At 40.7% G+C, this 22478-nt stretch overlaps 1 protein-coding gene across 5 annotated transcripts in view; it reads left to right on the top strand.

The window, feature by feature from the left end:
• The window catches only part of ap3d1 (adaptor related protein complex 3 subunit delta 1), a 91342-nt gene that overhangs the window by 42758 nt on the left and 26106 nt on the right, over positions 1 to 22478 (top strand). For 3 of the 5 annotated variants that reach the window (XM_072482450.1, XM_072482452.1, XM_072482454.1), the window contains 9 exons: positions 243 to 474; positions 2370 to 2515; positions 5159 to 5303; positions 7835 to 7906; positions 8978 to 9053; positions 9757 to 9953; positions 17431 to 17504; positions 19634 to 19657; positions 21118 to 21274. In XM_072482450.1, coding sequence (XP_072338551.1) covers positions 243 to 474; positions 2370 to 2515; positions 5159 to 5303; positions 7835 to 7906; positions 8978 to 9053; positions 9757 to 9953; positions 17431 to 17504; positions 19634 to 19657; positions 21118 to 21274 — 1123 coding nt within the window. The remainder of the gene's footprint in view (positions 1 to 242; positions 475 to 2369; positions 2516 to 5158; positions 5304 to 7834; positions 7907 to 8977; positions 9054 to 9756; positions 9954 to 17430; positions 17505 to 19633; positions 19658 to 21117; positions 21275 to 22478) is intronic. The other 2 variants (XM_072482451.1, XM_072482453.1) reach the window with 1 other exon arrangement.

Below are 22478 nucleotides of genomic sequence, written 5' to 3'. Positions count from 1 at the left end.
TAACGATAACCATGAAACCATTGTCGATTGTCCTAAAAATCAGTGACACCCAGATCCCATGAGAGAATTTGATACAAGTTAGCCCTTTTGAGTTTGTTCCACCATTCAGTTTAATCTTTGCTTATCTGTCTTTTCTCCGACATCTTTGTTATATTCCCTTTAACACTACTGTCCATCTAACCAATGGACAACCAGTTTCAGAAACGTTATGTACATACAGTTCTAACTTGTGTGTTTTCCAGATACCTTCAAGAGCCGAATCAAACATTGGAAGCTATGCTTAAGTCTAAAGTCACAACACTGCCAGGACATATCCAGGCTGTCTATGTGCAGAATGCTGGAAAGTTGTATGCATCAGTATTACAACAAAATGAGCAAGATGGTGACAAGGAGGCTGCTCAGGAAATAACACAAATGTTGATTGACAAGCTACCCCAATTTGTTCAGAATGCAGATCTTGAAGTGCAGGAGCGGGTACGTGGACAGTCTTTACTTTCACCACAGATGATGTAATAATTTCACATGGTCGATAGTCTTTGCTATATTCATAGAATCCCTACAGTGCAGAAGGAGGCCATTTGGCCCATCGAGCCTGCACCTGCCCTTGGAAATAGCACTCTGCTTAGGCCCACGCCTCCACCCTATTCCCGTAACCCCATCTAACCTTTTGGACACTGATGGGCAATTTAGCATGGCCAATTCACCTAATGTGCATTTCTTTAGACTGTGGGAGGAAACTGAAGCATCCAGAGGAAACCCACGCAGACATGGGGAGAAAGTGCAAACTCCACACAATCACCCGAGGCCGGAATTGAACCTGGGTCCCTGGAGCTTTGAGGTAGCAGTGCTAGCCACTGTGCCGCCTACTGCCCATTTTCTTCCCTTACTGTGCTATATTCTTCCGTAACTATTATAAATTTGCTTTTCAGGTTATATTAACTTAGCTTTGTATGATTTGTTTTCCCCAACCCAGAAACAAAGTATCAATCCATTGATTACATGTACATTATTTATTTTGGCAGTTTCACCTATTTTGAAAACATTGATTCATTTTGGTCTTGTGAGAGCTAGTCACCTGGTATATTGTTTGAACTGATATTCACATGATTCTTAACTATTTAACCATGATTGTTGTGAGACTATTCAGTCACTGTTGACCTTTTGGGAAAGCATTACTTTCTTCTTCTGACACCCACACACAACCTCCCGCAAAGGTTGCTGATTAGCTAGATGAAATTTTCTCAATTAATTGAGGGCATTGTTAGAATGTGTAGCATCCCTATCATTCCCTTGGCTGACTGCACACTGAACCTTTCAGACTTTCTGATGACGAATTGCAATAGTTTTTAATTTTGAGTCATTAGTCCTCGCTATTTCTTCACTCATCATTAATGTCGCCATGATAGGGTTGCAGAAAATCACGGGAATAATTGCCTTTTTGAAGATGTTTTTGTGCTTCATTATGTGGATTTGGTATTTAATTCTGTAAAATTGTGTTTCTACTTTACCTAGCACTCTGACTTGCATGGTTAAGGTGTACTCCTGATTATTTTAACGCGAAAACATAAACGCAGCTTTAGCTGTGAGAAATAATTGGTTGAGATCTTCAGCAAATAACCATCTGTTTTTCAGCTGCAGTGGCCTGTAGAAGCTGCTGTATATGTTTAATCAGCTGCAGAATACCAGCCGTTTCCGCCATGCCCTCTTGTGCATAAAAGCCTGTTCTCTTCTGTATCCCCTCCTACAAACTACCTGTCCTTGTTAAGGTTGACCAAGTCCCTGCAACACATGGAATGGATTGAGATCTTTAATCCAAGAGTTTAAATCCCTCTTGGGCCTTGTCTAATTGTACTCAATGAATCAATGCAGTTTGTGTCTTAATTATAGGAATCATTTCTCATTTGTGGAGCTTCATTTCAGGACACTGGCTCAGCACATGACATGAGCAATTTGTGAAATTAACTGCCTGTTCCTCATAGTAATTCATGGATAGTTCAGCAATGCGCTCTGCTAAATCAAGAAACTTTAACATGTAGTCTCCCTGAATGGCAGAGAAGTCTTTATTGTTTCTGCTAGGAATTTGGGCAGAATTGTGAAACTGGTTGTGACAGTTCTTCCAATTGACCTGAAAACTTAGATATTTTGAGCTATAATCTTTTCTAAGACACATTTTTGTCTGGCTGTGCTTCATGCGCAGCAGCCTCTGCTCTTAGTGTTAACTGCCAGACAACATGAAAATCTATTTGCTTGTGAATTCCCCACAACTGGTGGTTTAAATCTTTATTTGATGAATGAACATGAATCGCAGGTCATGAATGTCATACAAATATCCTCCTATAAGTCTCATATGTTTGAATTTTATTTTCCAGGCTTCCTGTATTCTTCAGCTGATAAAATACATACAAAAACTTCAAGCTAAAGATGTCCCTGTAGCAGAAGAAGTGATGGCTTTGTTTGCTGGAGAACTTAACCCTGTTGCTCCCAAAGCACAGAAGAAAGTCCCATTGCCAGATGGGTGAGACTTCTATTTCGAGCATTTCAAAGTACTTTTAACAATATCATTGCAAATTTAAAGAAGTTTAACCTTTTATAATTACCATCTATCCTATGATCTAAACAAAAAGCTGTCCAAAGTTAAATAACTACATTTAATTATCATTGGAAAACAAATGTTGCTGCATTACTTAAGAAAAGCATGTTTTTTTTCACTTCCTGGTTTATCTTATTATCTTGGTGTCCTATTGATGGCTTCCAAATGTAGCATATTATGTAGCATATTAACAGCTTTTCGCTGTTAAGTACGCTAGTTTCTCTCCGGACCTATTGGGTCAAGGCTGATAAAATACAAAACCGATTAGCGAATTCCTAGGTTCAATTCTTAATCTCCCTCAGTTAACTGATTTCATCCAGTTAGTGATTGGAGCATTCCTGTGCTAGGAGAGAAAGAATAAGCTTTTGCTAACTGATGGTGACTCCTATTGAAGAGAATGCACAATTGGGCATAAGTGACTGCAGACATTTGTTAGTTTTGATATTTCCATAGTTGAATAGCAGATATATCCTTCCCATCTAGGCTCATACCTAGATCTGTTGGGTGAAAAGTATTGCAGTGTCTACAGAACTGCAACCCAGCATCTCAGCAGAGAAAAGGAGAAATTCGAGTGGGGTAAGTCTTCACTGAGTCCCGTCAGCTTGCAGCACTCCACTACCTTTCCTTAATACTCAGATTACAGATGCTTCCTTTTGCATGAACAACATTTTTCCTCCATGTAAAAAATTGCCATAGTTGCCTCCCCCCTTCAAAAGACTGCCTTGACCGGCTGTCATCAACAAAGCTTTTAAATGTCCTTAGTTTGAATTTTGACCCCCCTCCTTTTCTGTGGATTGGTCAAAGATAATTCAACCAGTTTTTCTGCCCCTTCGCAGAGCAAATGCAAATGCTCTATGCATTAAGTCTCCCTAATGCATTCATAAGTGAAGTGACCATTGGATGTCAGAGTGTGGTAATGGTCCACCAATTGTCCAGTCTGTTGATATTCGTGCATTCATTCCTGGCCCATTAACTTCCCAAATATACCAATTTTTTCTTGCTCTTTCCTGTTGACCTTGATCAGTGTGAAGAAAAGGATGATGAACCTTTCAGAGTTCTATCCGAGTTCTATCCGAGAATCCTAAATCTGACATTTGTATTAAAAACAGAAAAAGTTGATGATAAATCCCTGTCATGATAGATGATAATCAAAGAGTTCTATTTAGGCTATCAGTGGGAAGAGACACATGAATGTTCAGCCCTGAGACTGGGAACAGTAGGATGAGGAAAGTTGTGTTGAGGTCTTCAAATTTGCTGTAGGTTTGGATCCAGCAAAGTTTTTCTTTTGGCACAGCGCTCCACAACTAACACGCACAAATTATAATTCGTAATATCAAACAAAAATAGGAAATTTGGGCAATTATTTCCGTAAACTCATAAGAAGATTATGGCGTTTTCTTGCGAGGGTGATTTTTTAAAACTGATGTAAAGGGTTGAATTTGTGCTAGGAAAGATAAGTGATCAGCTACAGAGTCACTGAAAATGTTTTTTGGAGATGTACAATATGCAGAAGGGCCACATGAATTTGGTCAATGTTTTTGAGATACAATATGGAAAACAAATAACTGAAGGGCAGATTTGGAGGCAGTCTTGCTTTTCCACATATGAGATCCATCCATCTTGTAGCATCAGGAGCTGAGCTAGGAGGGGAGTTGTGGTTGACCCTTAACTGCTCTCAAGGTTAACTAGCGATGGACAACAAATTCTGCCCATGCTACTGAAACCCACATCCCATGAATGAATTTTAAAAATGCTATTAAGTTTGGAGTCAGTTTTTTATGTACAAGATTCAGTTGGGTAGCCATCAGGTCCAAGGCTGCAGTTAGCCTGAGTGGGTGGGCTGAAGAAACTACTGTTGGCTTAGGTGCAGCCAAATTATCCTCCCCATCAATATCACGCTCCAATTTTGAGAGACGAAGATGACGCTAGTTGCTGCAGATGGCCGTGTGAGCATCCCTGGATTTTGACTTGGACACTTTAGAATAATGCAAATTAAATTCACTGTTCGTCTTAAGGGGAGTAAATCAACCATTAATTGAATTTACAACGAGTGTTGCCAGTATTTTGTTCCCTCAAGGGGTAAACAGAAGATGTTGTTATTTACTTGCATTCTCCCAGTCTAAAATTTCTATGCATCAAATAAGATACTCAGGCACTTCATAAGCAAGAGATTAAAAGTGACTCAGTTTCATATAGCGCCTCCTAAAGGGCATGTAGAACCTCTAATTCCACAGAACCATGTGAGCAGACTCAAATTGAGAAATCTCCTCTTACAGTTGCTTCTCAGAAGCTAAAGCCTCCTTGCAACATCTTGACCATACGGAGAATCTACAGAATGAAATGAATGAATGATGGTAGATGTACCAGTTCATCCAAAATTTGAAGTTGTGGTGGCATATACATGAATTGTAGTGGTCTTCCAAGTTGAAGTAAGCCTCCAAGATGCTAATTATATATGGTCTACCTGTCCAGCAAGGATGATATGCAAAACAAAGGCAAAACATGGATTTTAAACATGTACTGGCATGACATGAAATGAGTTTCTATTTGACCTCTCTCCCTCTTCAGGCTGGATCTTGATGCTTGGATCAACGATGCACCTTCAGAAAGCTCTTCAGATGATGAAAACCCCAAAAAAATGATCTTTCATGAGGAGGAACAAAGAAGTGCCAGACATAGACAGCCAGAAATGGATGAAGATGAGCTTGCTAGGGTAACTTCTGTGTTTGCATTCTTCTGCAAAGAAAACCAAATCCTTTTGATTCCTCTGTACTGTTCAAATACACCCTTTGACAAAGAGTCATCCCAACTCCAAATGTTAGCTCCGTTCTCTCTCCGCAGCTGCTGTCAGACCTGCTGAGATTGCCCAGCATTTTCTGTTTTTGTTTCAGATTTCAGCATCTACAGTAATGTGCTTTTACACCCAATCTCAGTTTTCCCTGCTTTGTAAATCTTGGAATGCATCATTGCCAGCCCATTTAGTACCCTTCACTCCCATCAACCTGGACTCTGTCCCATTCACAATACTGTGAATCCCGTGGTCAAGAGCAACAATTACATTCTTTGCCTCACCAACAACCCATACGTACCCTTGACCTTTTCACAACACTTGACTCAAATCAATCATTCAGTCCTTTCCAGCATCTCTCCTTTATTGTATATTTCTGTGGCACCTGTCTGTATGTTGCATTGGCAATATCATTTGGAGTCACGTGAATCAGCAATGTGTTGAACTGTTAGCAGTTATTAAGTTCAAAATAAGCAAGGATTTCTTTCAGCTCCACACTTACAAAACCAAAAGCCACCTAAACTCCACACCTTGCCACCTGATTTTTTTAATTTTCTCTTGTCTTTCAGAATAATCCCAATGGTGCTTAATCAAGGTCGGTTTGACCGTGAATTCTGGTCCAATCCTTAAATTAAGCATCCCTTGCGCTACCAAGGCTGCCTGTGTCTACCTCTGCCTTTAACTCTGTGTGCATCACCTGCAGTCTGAAATATTTTGCTACTCTCCTCAAGCCTCCTGAGTTTTGCCCTTTCTCAAATTGCAGCTTGAACATGCTGCACTAAGACACATTATCTTCTAAAAAATTCAGTGGCTCTGTATCTGTCCATGTCAATTTCTCCATCCTTCTATCTGCAGATCCCCTCAAATCTTGTCCCTCTGTTTCTTTGCAAGCTCATTCTGTCCTGTTTGTCTCCAGACATCCTGTTGTTCCAACACTAACCTCCTTGAGCAGTTCACTTTTTAATTAATCTTACACTTTTACATACAGAGTATTAAGCTGCTTAAACTCCTTTCCTTCAGAATACTATAACCGTACTTCAGTTGTCCTCACCCCCCTGTCAAAATCTATTCTGAGCACCAACAATTCTTGCTTTCAACTCTGTAAATTGCTATGAGATATTTTGTGTTAAGCTGCCATCCGTGAAGTCTAAATTCTTTTTTAGAAATCCACGTTGATTGAAAAGTTCAAAGTTGTGCGCTTGTCCTGAGATGTGTTTTCTTCTTAGTTGCTGTTTTTCAATCCAAAGCTAATGTATTCACAATGTGTGTTTTTAAAAAGCGCGTAATCTGTCTAAAAACCATTTTGTCAATACTGTAATTGAAACTGCCTGACTTGCCGTTAGATTTTAATGTTGATGGAGTAGATCTGTTTACTTTTGCACCTGATCAAGTTATTTTCTAATGATTTTATTTGTGTTTTCAAGTTTAATTTCTAAAGGGAAGGTTCCATAAATTGTCTTTGTCCCTGTGTGATGCCTGATTGAGTGTTTCCGATCCAAGCTTGACTTTTTCCGAGCCCTTCTTGGCAGCCTCTTGGACCCCACGTAAATTCCAACTCATTTAACACTACATTTCATACAATCTTATTCCACCCATTTCCAACTCTCCTGTCCTGTCCTTGCTGACCTCCATTTGGTTTTCCATCCCTCCAAATTGATTCAAGTGCATATTCCCAGTTAAAAATTCCATCACAGCATTTTCCAATCCAGCATCCAAGTTCATAGCTCATCCTCCCAAGTGTCGCTTATTGTCTTTCACCTCGCATTACTAGTTGTATATCTTTAACCATCACATTGTACTATCTGCATTTTTTTCCCAAACCCCTCAACCTGGTTGGATCTTTTCTCCCATGGTAAATTTCCTAAAGCTCACTCTTTAACCAAGTTATCCTCACCCTATTCTAACACAGCTTTATGTTTAACGCCTCCACTTTTGTGTAGTATCTTGAAGTGATTCCAGATACTTTACCTGAGATATTTATACACAAATCTATGTACCATAATATAAATATAACATAAAATGTGAGGTGGCACGGTAGCACAGTTGCTTCACAGCACCAGGGTCCCAGGTTCGATTCCCGCTAGGGCCACTCTGTGCAGAGTGTGCACGTTCTCCCAGTGTCTGTGTGGGTTTCCTCCGGGTCCCCCAGTTTCCTCCCACAAGTCCCGAAAGACGTGCTTGTTAGGTGAATTAGACATTCTGAATTCTCCCTCTGTGTACCCGAACAGGCTCCGGAATGTGGCGACTAGGTGATTTTCACAGTAACTTCATTGCAGTGGTTTTTTAAAATAAATTTAGTGCACTCAATTCATTTTTTACAATTAAGGGGCAATTTAGCATGGCCAATCCCTCCCTCCCTTTCCTTTCAATGGAAATATAAGTTTAGAGTCTTTAAGCTGATGTCAAGCTTTAAGTGAAGTGTGATTTAAGATGCCTTCAATTTGTTTGCTTCCTAGCGGCGAGAAGTAAGAAAGCAAGAACAGGCAAACAATCCATTCTACATCAAGAGTTCCCCATCCCCTCAGAAGGTAAGTTGACCTCCTGTAATTTTGTACCTGATTCTTGTTGTATTTTCTCCTTTCCATATTGGGATATCTTGATCCCTTCCTTGGTTGAGGGGATATGTGGTGAAGAGGATGCCGCTTTTAAATTCAGACTGGCCGCAATATATGTGACTTGATCAAGTGTTTGATTTGGCTGATGAGCAAGAAATGTGAAGAGAGTATGTAGATAAAACAAGAGCACTTGTAATGTCTGCTGGGATGCAGCATAGCTGAGTGTTAGCCTAAACCACATAGATTGGAAGGCGCAAAGATTCCTTGGCTCATCTCAACTAGAGCAGCATCTGCGTTGTCACAGATGGCATTGCTATCTTTGAGCTGAAACAGGTAGTAATTGGCCAGGATTTCCACCCTCCATTTCTGTTAAGTCGATAGAGAATGCACAAATACGGATTTTGGCTACGAACTTGCATCTTCAATAATTACTGACATTCACAGCTGCTAACCATTGCTTTCTGGCCTCTGACATGAAGAATTGGAATACCGACAGGTTGCTGAAGATTTGCCAGTAGAGGAATTGCTCAACAGGAGTCTGTAGGGAGAGGGTTGACAATTGGAATCTGGGAGCAGCTGAGATAGTAAATGCAAGCATTTTATTTTAGTCCTTTGGAATAATGTTTGGTTTCAAAAGGAGACACTTCAGGGAAATAAATTTGCAGGGCTACAGGGATAGTGTGATAAATGGAACTGACTGGATTACTCTGCAAAGAGCCAATATAGACTCAGACCAAATGGCCGTAGACTCTGCCCCAACATGTGTTTAACAATAAGTTATTGAAGCATCGGTACTTCTTTTCAGCTATTGGGAATAAATTTGCAAAGGAGAAAGATACCAGCTGTGCTTTAATGAGTATAATCTTGTGAAGCAGTAATACAATACTGGGTAATACGATGTGGGTTAAACTGAGGAATATGTTACGTTTGATCGGCATGTGAAGCTTTTCCATTAATGCTAGTTTTTAAAAGAGAGCAACTAATTGTAAACCAAATATATGAGAATGATTAATTTAATGTACAGCCAATTTTGTTTGATTCCAGAATTACCAAGACGCTAGTGGCGTTGATCACATACCTGTGGTGCAAATCGATCTAACAGTACCATTGAGAGTACCAGGTAAATGAGGCAGCTATTGCAGTTCTCCAGCTTCCATTTATTGCATGTAAAAAGTATTTGCTATAGGTTGCACTGATGGTTTTTTGTAACCCCAAGTATGTCAACTACACAGTCAAAGTGAAAATGTCCCAGTGAAGCTCCTATCCTTTGAGTCTAATTTTCCACAATAGGTAATCATTGAGCTAATATTGCTAATGTGCTGACTAAATTTATTTACCAGAGAAGAGAACAGTTGTTTTTACTTTGTCACAAGTATAGTGCACTGCAGTGAATGAGTAATAGTGTCAGAACTTGCTGCCACCAAGTAAGGAAAATGAGTGCCAAATCTTGGGGGAGGTAGTGGTAGCAAAGAATGTGGATGATAAATCCTAAACAGTTGTTGACCAGTATTATATGTTATTTAAGAAATTTTGGAGAAAATGGTTAGCTGCTTCCAAAAGCTTTCAAATGGGTGTGTTGGCAATTTTCTGATTTGGAAAATTGTGCACTAATTCCTGAAAATTTGAATTTTCTTCAATCTTGATTACAGCGGAGGTATTTTTTGCATAAAGTCTAGCATCACAATCATTGCTAGACAAGTAATGAGTCTGAAATGGCTTAACTGTCATGGTGCAAAAAATTGCTCATTTTACTATCCTGCTCTAAACATTTATAATCACGTGTAGGTAACTTGCAGTAACTTATTTTGTATTGATGTATACAGGAATGCCTTTGTCCGATCAGTATCTTAAACTGGAAGAAGAACGCAGGCAACAACAGAAGCAGGATAGGCAGAAGAAGAAGAAAAAACAGAAGAGAGACAAGAAAGGCAAACGTCGTCATGATTCGCTTCACACTGAAAGTGATGAGGACATTGCTCCAGTTCATCATGTTGATATTATCACAGAAGAAATGCCCGAGGTTAGTAGTTAAACGTCCACCTTTATTATCCTGTGCTATTTAAAGCAAATTAATTTGTGATTGGTAATCTAGTTAGCAGATGTAGGCATGAACATTTGATAGGCCTTTAAAACTCCTACTAAAAGCAATTTGAACTCCATTAAAAGTTCACACATCATAACCCTGGATGTACCTGATGTTACTAACATGGTTTAAGCAAATTTACAGGGCACACGGGATGATTATTTCAACCCATGATCACCAGTGATTAGTTATATAAATATACATAATATATATATATATATATATATATATATCATCTTTGGATGAGATGTTAATCCAAGCCAACCCCTGTGCAAAAGGACGTGTCAGATCACACTCAACTTTTCCTGGAGCAAGGAGTTTGCGAGTTTCAGTCAATCATGGTCCAGCAAGAAATAGATTTTGACCATAAATGGTCATTTATTGCCGTTCTATTGGCAGAATCTTGATTGGTATAGTTTGGCTACCTTATGTCACTGTATATCAGAAAGCTTTTGTATGAAGTCCTGTTACAATCCCAGTTGGTGCTATAACTGAATGGGAAGACACCAGAATGGAACCCTGGCTCAAAAGATTGTAACTTTTGAAAATAATATGTGGGGGAACAGTCACAGGACCGCGAATTACTTTTAACAGCAAGAAGAAGAAAAAAAGTAACATGAAAAGTTGGATCATTATACAATACTCCTTTACTCCCCCCCCCCCCCCCCCGGGCCACCCCCTTAGTTTAACCATTACACAGGTTTTAGGAAAGGGATAGGTATATACCGCAGGGCAAGAGTTATATCTGGGGAAAAGGCAATTATGATGCGATGAGGCAAGACTTAGGATGCATCGGATGGAGAGGAAAACTGCAGGGGATGGGCACAATGGAAATGTGGAGCTTGTTCAAGGAACAGCTACTGCGTGTCCTTGATAAGTATGTACCTGTCAGGCAGGGAGGAAGTGGTCGAGCGAGTGAACCGTGGTTTACTAAAGCAGTCGAAACACTTGTCAAGAGGAAGAAGGAGGCTTATGTAAAGATGAGACATGAAGGTTCAGTTAGGGCGCTCGAGAGTTACAAGTTAGCTAGGAAGGACCAAACGAGAGAGCTAAGAAGAGCCAGGAGGGCACATGAGAAGTCTTTGGCAGGTAGGATCAAGGATAACCCTAAAGCTTTCTATAGATATGTCAGGAATAAAAGAATGACTCGGGTAAGAGTAGGGCCAGTCAAGGACAGTAGTGGGAAGTTGTGCGTGGAGTCCGAGGAGATAGGAGAGGTGCTAAATGAATATTTTTCGTCAGTATTCACACAGGAAAAAGAAAATGTTGTCGAGGAGAATACTGAGATTCAGGCTACTAGACTAGAAGGGCTTGAGGTTCATAAGGAGGTGGTGTTAGCAATTCTGGAAAGTGTGAACTTACCACATCCTTCCTGGTAAGTCACCTGGGCCGGATGGGATTTATCCTAGGATTCTCTGGAAAGCTAGGGAGGAGATTGCTGAGCCTTTGGCTTTGATCTTTAAGTCATCTTTGTCTACAGGAATAGTGCCAGAAGACTGGAGGATAGCAAATGTTGTCCCCTTGTTCAAGAAGGGGAGTAGAGACAACCCCGGTAACTATAGACCAGTGAGCCTTACTTCTGTTGTGGGCAAAATCTTGGAAAAGTTTATAAGAGATAGGATGTATAATCATCTGGAAAGGAATAATTTGATTAGAGATAGTCAACACGGTTTTGTGAAGGGTAGGTTGTACTGGGCTAATGGTAAGATTCTTGGTCCTGTGGATGAGCAGAGAGATCTCGGTGTCCATGTACATCCCTGAAAGTTGCCACCCAGGTTGAGAGGGTTGTTAAGAAGGCGTACGGTGTGTTAGCTTTTATTGGTAGAGGGATTGCGTTTCGGAGCCTTGAGGTCATGTTGCAGCTGTACAAAACTCTGGTGCGGCCGCATTGGAGTATTGCGTGCAATTCTGGTCGCCGCATTATAGGAAGGATGTGGAAGCATTGGAAAGGGTGCAGAGGAGATTTACGAGAATGTTGCCTGGTATGGAGGGACGATCTTATGAGGAAAGGCTGAGGGACTTGAGGCTGTTTTCGTTAGAGAGAAGAAGGTTAAGAGGTGACTTAATTGAGGCATACAAGATGATCAGAGGATTGGATAGGGTGGACAGTGAGAGCCTTTTTCCTTGGATGGTGATGTCTAGCACGAGGGGACATAGCTTTAAGTTGAGGGGAGATAGATATAGGACAGATGTCAGAGGTAGGTTCTTTACTCAGAGAGTAGTAAGGGCGTGGAATGCCCTGCTTGCAACAGTAGTGGACTCGTCAACACTAAGGGCATTCAAATGGTCATTGGATAGACATATGGACGATAAGGGAATAGTGTAGATGGGCTTTAGAGTGGTTTCACGGGTTCGGCACAACATCGAAGGCCGAAGGGCCTGTACTGCGCTGTAATGTTCTATGTTCTTAACACGGATTACAAAGTATATTTTCAGCTATAATGGTCTCATTTGCACAAAATCCCTTAAACACACAGATTGGCTGTGGTCAAATACGCATTCTGCTCTGAACCTAAGTTAGCGTCTGTGGATTTCTCCTCCGAATCCCCCCAGATGATTGCGTGTGAGAATTTCCAAATTCTACCCCCAAAAACACGCTTTAAAATCTTCTCACAATAATGCTTTCCCTTAGTGATTTCCATTCTGATATCCAGTCCAAGTTTTCCAAATGGCTCTTTTGACCTAAGCTTCTGCTCCACTATGATGAATCCAGTCCAGCATTCGCACCTTTAGGATTTTTTTATCTTGTCTGCTGTACACTTAAATTTAGAATACCCAATTTTTTTTTTCTAACTAAGGGGCAATTTGGTATGGCCAATCCACCTATCCTGCACATCTTTTTGGGTTTTGGGGTTGAGACCCACGCAGACAAGGGGAGAACGTGCAAACTCCACACTGACAGTGATCCAAGGCTGGGATTGTTGCCACTTTACTATCAAACCACAAGCAGCGAGTATATTTCTTGTATTCACCAAATGACCACACAACCAGTATGTTAGTTCAAAAGACGGTTTATTATTATACACAAGACTAATCTCTGTGCAATGATACATGCGGCTATGTATTAATCTACACCTATGAACTAAGATGACCTTTGCTTAATGTCTGGGTGACTGGCTCTGCGCGGGTAGATAAGGCCTTAATCTGAGTCCCCACATGTTTCGGTTGGAAATCGTCCGGTTCGTCTCTGCTGTGGCTCGTCTCTCTCCGGTCGAGATCATGGGTCCTGAACTTGGCTGGTCATTATGCTGCAATTGGAGTGGGCTCAGCCGGTCCCAAAAGTGGCCGATCCCTAGTGCGCAGGGCTTCTTTTCCTTCTTGTCTTTCGCACCCTTTTGGGTGGGGTTAACTCAGGATCCAATGGATCGGTAGGATCTCGATCACTCTGATCGATACCGGCCAATTAGGGGCGGGTGCTTTCATGGCTGGGAGGGTCCTAGTGGTCATTGTTCCAAGTGCGTATGCCTTTCCAAATAAGGGGAGGTGGCGCTGGGGAGTCTTTTACTGTTGCTATTCCTTAATTTAAGTCTATTGTCCTGGGGAAATCAGTGATTGACCTTTAACAGGTGCAAGTTTCAGTTTGGCTGGTTTTCCTTTGCTCAGTACACAGGGGCTGTGCACTGTCTGCGTCCCAACTTGACCACAATTCCCATTATCCTTTGTGGGCGGCCACTTTAGGCGGCCACAGGATCGAACCAAGGTCCTCAGTGCCGTGAGACAGCAGTGCTAACCACTATGCCACCGTGCGGCCCTATTGTCTGTTGTATACGCTGTTCACAGTCTCTTTAACTCTCGATTCCCAGACTCAGTAAAATGGCATCAGGTGTTTAACTTACCTCTAAAGTCTGCAGTCCCACTTTAAATCTGGCTACTGCAATTGTCTCTTTAACTCAGAACATTTTGTTTACACTTCCTTGAATTCTTCTGAACAATACCGTGATCTCTGTTCTCTTAACTCCAGTCATCTTAAGCATTCTTTCTGTCCCAATTCCCTGCTTTTCTGGGTTGTATCTTCCTTAGAAAGCCTGCATCTTTGCATCTCCTCCAATCGTCTGACAGCTGAGTGATGTTCACTCCCTGGTGTCAAGTCTCCAACTGCAATATGTCCAACTAAAACTTAAAAGCTTTTCTACTCTCAAGGGCCTCCAGTTGCTAAGCAACGCTCACAGATAATGCCTTTTATTTATTCTTCATGCCATAACCCTCTCTGAGCACAATAGAATCGCAGTTACTTTTTTTCTTTTTTTAAATAAATTTAGAGCAGTGTTCTTAACTTTTTCCCAGGACCCATTTTTACCAACCGGCCAACCTAGACCCACGGCAGCCGATCTTCGTGACCCACGCCGGCCGACCTTCGCGACCCAAGCCAGCCGACCTGCGTGACCCACTATTTTCTCTTACCTTGTTTGCTGCTGACAAAAACGGAGGAAATGGTTTTGGGTCCCTTTGGCCCTCGTACATGCTCCTCCAATGGAACCTGTTGGATGAAGGTTAAGCCTTCCGGTGTTGAAAAGTATTGGGTCTCCATCTGTCCAAAGTTCTGCATTTTTTTTTCCTGTAAAATTTTATCAAATAAATCCCCCCCCGAACTTGTAAAGAAAAATAAAATAAATGAGAAAAATAAAAATTAAATGAATAAAATAAATGAATAAAACCCTCCCGAATCTGTAAAACAAACAGCTGCGACCGTTTAAAAAAAAAAAGTGGCCGCACTTTGTTTGACATGATCGTGGCCATTTTGCAGGCCGCTTGCAGCTGCCGTTATTAACAGCCGGCTGCTGCGGCTGTTGCGCAATTGGGAGCGCCACGACGGACGGCTCCGCGACCCTCCCGACACCTGCCCGCGACCCACCCGCGGGTCGTGCCCCCGAGTTTGACAATGCCTGATTTAGAGTACCCAATACTTTTTTTCCAATTAAGGGGCAATTTAACGTGGCCAATTAACCTACCCTGCACATCTTTTTGGTTGTGGTGGTGAAACCCACGCAAACACGGGGAGAATGTGCAAACTCCACACGGACAATGACCCAGAGCCGGTATCGAATCTGGGACCTCGGCGCCGTGAGGCAGCAGTGCTAACCACTGCACCACCGTGCTGCCCACAAACATTAAATTATACACTCTATACCTTGGGCATCAACTAATAGCCCAACTTTTTTCACACGGTGGTGAGTGTCTGGGCCTAGCTGCCAGAGGCAGTAGTAGAGGCGGGTTAAAAACTGAGTGGCATGGACAAGTTGAGCCAATGTTTTCATAATGTAAACCTCTATGACTCTGTAACTCGGACATGACGCGGCTGGTAAATCTCACAGGATTTAATCACTCGTTACGCTTCACAAGATCTAACGGGATCTCGCGAGATGTCGCCATCTGGATCCTGCCCACAATGGATACAGGTCCTAAATTTGTAAATTGAAGTGTGCTGTAAAGCATATTTCAATATGCACTTGCCGGAGTTACTCCAGGCGCGGCATCTAACCCCTGCGCCTTGGAGACCAAGTGAACGCCGGTTAGCACTGGTCTCGACAAATGTGGACTAGGCGTACCAGCACGTAGTGAGGGTGGTCTCCCAGGCCATCGGTTGGGGGTGGGGGGGGCCTGGATGGTCTGGTTCTGGGCAGGGTGGTACCCTGGCACTTCAGATGCAACCTGGCATGCTGCATCTGCCATCCAGGTGCTGCACTGGCAGAGGTGGTGCCAAGTTGGCAGAGCCAAGGTGCCTGGATGGCATTTTGCTCGGGCAAGGAGTGCACTGCCCTTATGAGGTGGGGTGCGGGGGACTCGATGATCCCCTTATAGGTGAGTTGAGTTGGAGGGATCCGGAGGCCAAGGTGGTGGGGGGCGCCTGGAGATCAGGGCACCATTTCCTCCAGCACTGACGAAAGGAGCTCGTTAGTGCAAGTAATGGGACTGAGTGTGGCCTTGACGGGGTCTTCCTCGTCGAGGCCCTGAAATGAAACAGAATCCCGTTCGCTAGTGGGATCATTCTCTGCACTGCAATCACCTGGAAGCGACCGGCTAAATGCGCTCGACATGGGACTCTGTTTTATTTCAGTTAAATCGCACCCCTTATTTGACAATTTTAATATGAATCCTATAACAACTTACTTTGTTTTCCTAACAGTACTTTGCAAATTTTCCAGAAAATTATTTACAAAGGGCAGGAACTTTTCTTAGTCTTTTTTTCTCCCTCTCACACGCTCTTGATCTCACTCTTTTGATCTGGATCACCCATCGCTTTTGTTTTTTTTGCTGCCTTGCTGTATCTCTTAATTTATTATGTTATCTGGAGCACCATCACACGTGCATTCTTGTCCTGTGTGCATTTGCTCTTGCACATTCTCTGTTTGTTCTCTTATATCTTCGTCATGTGCATGCACCTTGGTTTCCTCAGGATCTACCTATGATTTCTGGTCTCCCTGTATTTGTGCTGTTATGCTCATATTCTCAATGTGAAATTTAGCTTTTACAATTTCCAAATTGGCTTTTTAAATAACAAAAAAGTCATATTTTTGGTTAGTCTTAGTTCCAAGTATTTTAACAGTGCGAACTGTATGGACTAGAATGCCATAGAAGTACTCGATAAATACAGCAGATCCACATTGAAACCGACAAATGCTTTGTCAAAGTCAGAAAGTATATATATATTTTTTAAAATAAATTTAGAGTATCCAATTCTTTTTTCCCAACTAAGGGCAATTTAACGTGGCCAATTCACCTAGCCTTCACATCTTTTTGGGTTGTGGGGATGAGATGCACAGACACGGGTAAAATGCAAACTCCACACGGACAGTGACCCAGAGACGGGTTCGAACATGGGTCCTCGGCACCGTGAAGCAGCAGTGCTAACCATGCTTTTTTTCTTACTATGACTACTCAAAAAAATATCCCTATAACTTACTTAAATTGTAAATCTTTAGGTTGAGATTATTGCCTTAATTCTTGCAGATCCCTCTCTAGGTTTCATTAGAATGGATTTTTTTCACAGTGGTTGCCAGATTAAAGAACATAACATTCCAAGGTTGTGCCTCTATTTGTTTTAATTGGTAATACACTCTCTGGTACCATTTTCATCAACAGGACCTTTTCTGAATTTCACCCTTGAACTCCACCTCCGTTCATTTCTCTCTCTAATGACTACTTTTATATCGCACCTGTAAATTGATTTGTGTAATTGTTTTAACATAATATTTTGTTAAACCTGAACTGGTACACTGATCTCATATTGAAAAAACTGAATAGGAGAGGGAGGGAATTCGTGAAATATGTGATTTGTACTTTTTGAACAGTTGTATGGTAATGCATCGACTATAATACTTCTCTAGTAAAAGATAACTCGCTTAATGCTGACATTTTTTTGTTTAAGTATAACTTTGCAACTTAACACTATTAATTGTCTTTGCGGTTTGTTTAGAATGCCTTGCCTAGTGATGATGATGATAAAGATCCAAATGATCCATACAAAGCGCTGGATATTGATTTGGATAAGTAAGTATACGTTGCTTTTGTCATAAAGTTGAGAAGCTACTTTTTTTATTATTTCTGTTTGCAGCTGACATTTACAAAAGATGCTAAAAACAAATTCATACTGGTTCTGATAAATGTTCAGGTGACTTTGAATGCAGTATCAGCTGTGGCTCAGTTGGTCAGCACTCTGGCCTCTGTTACTATCCCAGTTGATAGAAATGGACGGGAAGATCCCAGAATGGATTCCTGGCTCAAAAGACTAATTTACATTAATGAAATGTGGAGGAACAGAATTACAGGACCACTAATTAGTTTTAACAACAAGAAAATAAACATTTATTAACCATGAAAAGTTGGTTTATTATATAATACTCTTTTACTCCCTCTCATTTTAACAATTGCACACAGGGTTTAGGATTAACACTGATGACAAAGTACATTTTAAGCTTCAATAATCTCAACAGCAGTCAAATTAGCCAAACTACAACTTAAAAGCTTCTCTACCTTACAACGCCCCAGTTGCTAAACAGCCACTGATGATTTATTTACTCCAAGCTGTAGCCCTTCCTAAGCACAATAGAATCGCAGTTGGAACTGAAACCAACCCCGCACATAAACACATTTGTCCAGCATAAATCTAACTACAAGGTTTACCTTTGCAGACAGTAAATTAAACCCACTTAAAACTATTACTTATTTCTAATGTTTACCAATATAAATCCCTTAAACTACCTTTGTTTTCCTCACACTTGTAAGTTGAAGAGCTTGGCTTCAAGTCTCACTCCAGCACCTGAGCGCAAATATCAAGTTTGACAGTCCATTGCCTTACTTTAGTGATACAGTGCTGGGGCCACCTTTCAGATGAGACGTTAAATCGTGGCCACATTTACTCCTTGGCTGGATGTAAAAGGTCTCTTTGCATTCATTTGAAGAATAGCAGAGAAGTTATCCCTGGTGTCCTGGCCAACATTTATCATTCAGCAAACACACAGATTATCAGGTCATTATCATATTGCTGTTTGTGGAGTTTGCTGTGAGCAAATCGGCAGCCACATTTCATACTTTGCTGCACTCAAAAGCACTTAATTGGTTCTAAAGCGCTTTAAGATGTCCTGTAGTCATGTCAGGTTCCGGATAATTGCAGTCTTTCTTTAATGCATTATGCAAGAAACATTCTGGTGTTCACTGTTGATTAGGTTGCTAGAATAAACATTTTTGTGTTAACAATGTTTACTCGCAGTTTTGGATGCTTTAGGAAAAGGTATAATTTTAGATCTATTCCTCTTTTCTTTGAATGTCTTCTGCCCCTCTTTAGATCTAGTTCTCTCTTTCTCTTCCTTTCCTTGCCATTTTATCACTGCCGATAGAATTCTAACTGGTTATGTTTGCGTCCTGGAGCTGTCTGGCTTTCATTAACTGAGCCACATGAACTGAATCTCGATTTTTGTTTTGTCTTCCTTCTCTTGCCCTGCCCCATCTATTAAACCCTTGCGCTGCATCTCGCTCGGTAGCCCAATCATGATCAAATGTTTGTCGTATGGGAAATTGCAAAGCACACATAGTATGAAGTGGCTTATCTATATTGAAGGCTTTTTTGAGTCTTCAGTTAAAACCGCTTATCAACTTTAAATTTTGTCAATTACAATGTTGCATATGCTGACAACATATAATTTAGCCAACAAAACACACTTATTATCAAGATATGTGGGTGCATTTTTAACTATATGTAATATTGAATGAATTACTGTACTTTTGAACAGGAGTACGGTTAACATGTATGCACATACAGGATTTGGCGCACACCAAACTTCCAGTTTGCCTGACAGCCCCCATCTTAATATAAAATCACAGTTGTGGTAATATTACAGCTCTGGACAGTCACCTCCATGAAAGCTATTGATTCTAATTGTAACTACAGTAGTAGCAAAAATTGTTGTACCAACACAACTCTGGATTTCAGTGCTTAGTGAATTTTATTAATTGCTCCAGAATGAATATCACTAACCTCTAGCTGTTTAATTAGTTCTGTGACACTCTCTTTTTCTCTCTTTCCGCACTTAATATGCCGCTCCATTTTTTTCTGTCCTCCTTTCTTTTCTGTCTTTCTTTCTACTGCTCGCACAACCATCACCTTTGTGTCCCAACAAAAGTCTAAATCCCATGAAAAAAGGAAGGTATGTAAAGTGTAACGCTTTGTTTTTAAAATTTATTTGTGGCCTTTTATAACTTTGACTTGGAGATGGGTTTGTGTGTGTTTTTAAGGGTCTAACCTTTTGATACCTACCCAATGATCCACATTTTTTTTCTCAACCTGGCCTGATGTTAAAGCTATCTAATGGCAGGTATATTTCATGCAATTTAGCATTGTGTATTCAAATTCGTAATTTCAGTCGTCAAAGGGTTAAACTCTGTCATATGTCATGCAGTCACTGGTGTTCTGGAAAAATTGCATCAGTGAATTACATTTGAAAACTGTGGAAAGTTTGAAATTCTGCCTTTAATGAGTCTCCCAGTATCACAAACTAGGCAATGTATTGTTTTTGTTTATAATCACCCATCAGCCCAAAGTAATTACTTGCCTTATAACTGTTGTTGGGATACTTGATAAAGGTTACTCTTGCAATTCTGTTCTTTGCGAAATTGGTATAATATTCAGAGTGTGTTTCCCAAATACAGATTTGTTTAAGAGCCAAACCAATGCTTGCAGATTTTCTGTTTGTTAAACTTTCCTTAACATTCCGACCTTCAAGGGTGGCATATGGCGCAGTGGATAGCACTGAGACTGCGGCGCTGAGGATCCCAGGTTCGAATCCCGGCCCTGTGTCACTGTCCGTGTGGAGTTTGCACATTCTCCCCATGTCTGCGTGGGTTTCACCCCCACAACCCAAAGATGTGCAGGTTAGGTGGATTGGCCACGCTAAATTGCCCCTTAAATTGTAAAAAAAAAAAAATAATTGGGTTCTCTAAATTTTTTTTTTTTAAAGAAACATTCCGATCCCCGAAATTTGTAAATGCTTTGCACAGTTTGTGTTTGGTTGTGTGCATTAACTAGTTAGTTGCCTGTTGCTTTCTGATCTGAACCAGCCTTTTCATGTTCTGAAGTTTCTCGCAAAAATTGGCCATTCATTACAATAGCTATCAGTAATTTTAAATGCGTTATCCCTTCCCATTATATTCTAAGGCTTTCTCATAACTGCACCAGTTTTCCATTTTAGAATTTATCAAATTGAGCAAATCTATCTTAAAATTGCCTGATTTCATTATTTTGGATTGGTCTTAAAAATAGAGAATTAGAAATCTGTTGGCGAGGAAAATATTTAATTCCATACTTTGGTTAGACTTGATCAGTAACATGTTTTCAGCAGGTTCAAAATTTCTTCCAAATGTGAATATGCTGAAAACTGTGTATCAAACTGTCTTGAGTTTTACCTCGGATTTTCCTAGTTTTTCCTACCTCGATCCGCCTGGGTTGTTCTGTGAATGAATTGTAGAAGTGTTTTTTTTTTAATGTGATGGCTTGGTGAAACTAAAATTATGGAGCAGTGATTGGAATCCAAAACTTACACATCCATATCATTTTATTAAATTTAATGGCCACTTAATGGTACAGTTTTATTTCTATGCTATTTTAAAGGCCTTTGGCAGACAATGAAAAACTGCCTGTGAGGACACACCGAGTAAGTGAAAAGAAATCACCAGAAATCGAAACTTCCCCAGTAGAGGAGAAAAGCAAAAAACCTTCTAAGAAGGCAAAGAAAGAAAAAGACAAAAAGAAGGATAAAGAGAAAAGGGTAAATAAACTATTTTGAATTGTGTTGCCCCCTGATGTTGTTTACAGTAGCTTAATTTAGAGCAAAGCAGACTGTTTTGCTGCAGTAATGTCTAAATGATGGATAAATAACGTATAATCATTGGATGGGATCGAATGGCAAAGTCTACTTGCCAAATAGTCTCTAAATTTTGAGGATCCATTTCAAATCCAATCTGGACTACTTGGTGTAAATGTGGCAGATACCTTAAACTCGACCTGATTGCATGCAAAATTCCAACCCAAACTTAACTGAACGTAATTGATGAGCTGTCCATTTGATTCTTAATAGCTGAAATAGTTAATATCCAAATTACCTTGGTGTGGTGAGATGTTGTTTTGAAGTTCAAGTTCAGGTATATGGTTCGAGGAGAGTAGTAGGGAAAAGTTTTACTCAACACCTAGCCTGTTAATGACCTGAATGTTTTATTTGGTGAATTAATAATGTGAAGCAGTAAACAAAATTACAGCCTACCTTTTTAAACTATGATCTGGCATAAAATAGTGAAAATTATTACACTATTATTAACAAAAGGAGCATGGTGGCACAGTGGTTAGCACTGGTGCCCCACCACACCAGGGACCCAGGTTCAATTCCAGCTTTGTTGAGGGTGTGGGGTTTTCACGTTCTCGTCGTGTCTGCGTGGGTTTCCTTCCACAATCCAAAGATGTGTGGAGTTTGTGTGTTCACTTCGTGTCTGCATGGATTTCCTCCGGGTGCTCTGGTTTCCTCCCACAGTCCAAAGATGTGCAGGTTAAGTGGATTAGCTGTGCTAAATTGCCTCTTGGTGTATAAAGATGTGCTGGCTGGGTGGGGTTTACGGGAATAGGGTGGGGAAGTGGGCCACGGTAGGATGCTCTTTCAGAAGGTCGGTGCAGACTCGATGGGCCGAATGGCTTTCTGCACTGCAGAGTTTCTATGATTCTATGAATAACATTTGTTACTGAAGACAGGATGTATGTATCATTTCAGTTATCTCATAAAGTATAGATCCTGAACATGTGAATTTTAATGGTTTCAGTGGGTATTCCTAGTTGTTTGTGCTGCAGTAATCAACTAAACTTAATAAAGCATGCGATGCAATGATATGCTCTTAAAATCCTCAATTTTCCTTTTCCGTTCAACCATGTTGGAGAATTGATTATTGTTGATGATGAATGTTGCGATTTTTAGAACCTTCATATAC

The sequence above is a fragment of the Scyliorhinus torazame genome, chromosome 18 (genome assembly GCF_047496885.1).
Source record: "Scyliorhinus torazame isolate Kashiwa2021f chromosome 18, sScyTor2.1, whole genome shotgun sequence".
NCBI lineage: Eukaryota > Metazoa > Chordata > Chondrichthyes > Carcharhiniformes > Scyliorhinidae > Scyliorhinus > Scyliorhinus torazame.
This window is presented reverse-complemented; position numbering and strand designations above follow the sequence as displayed.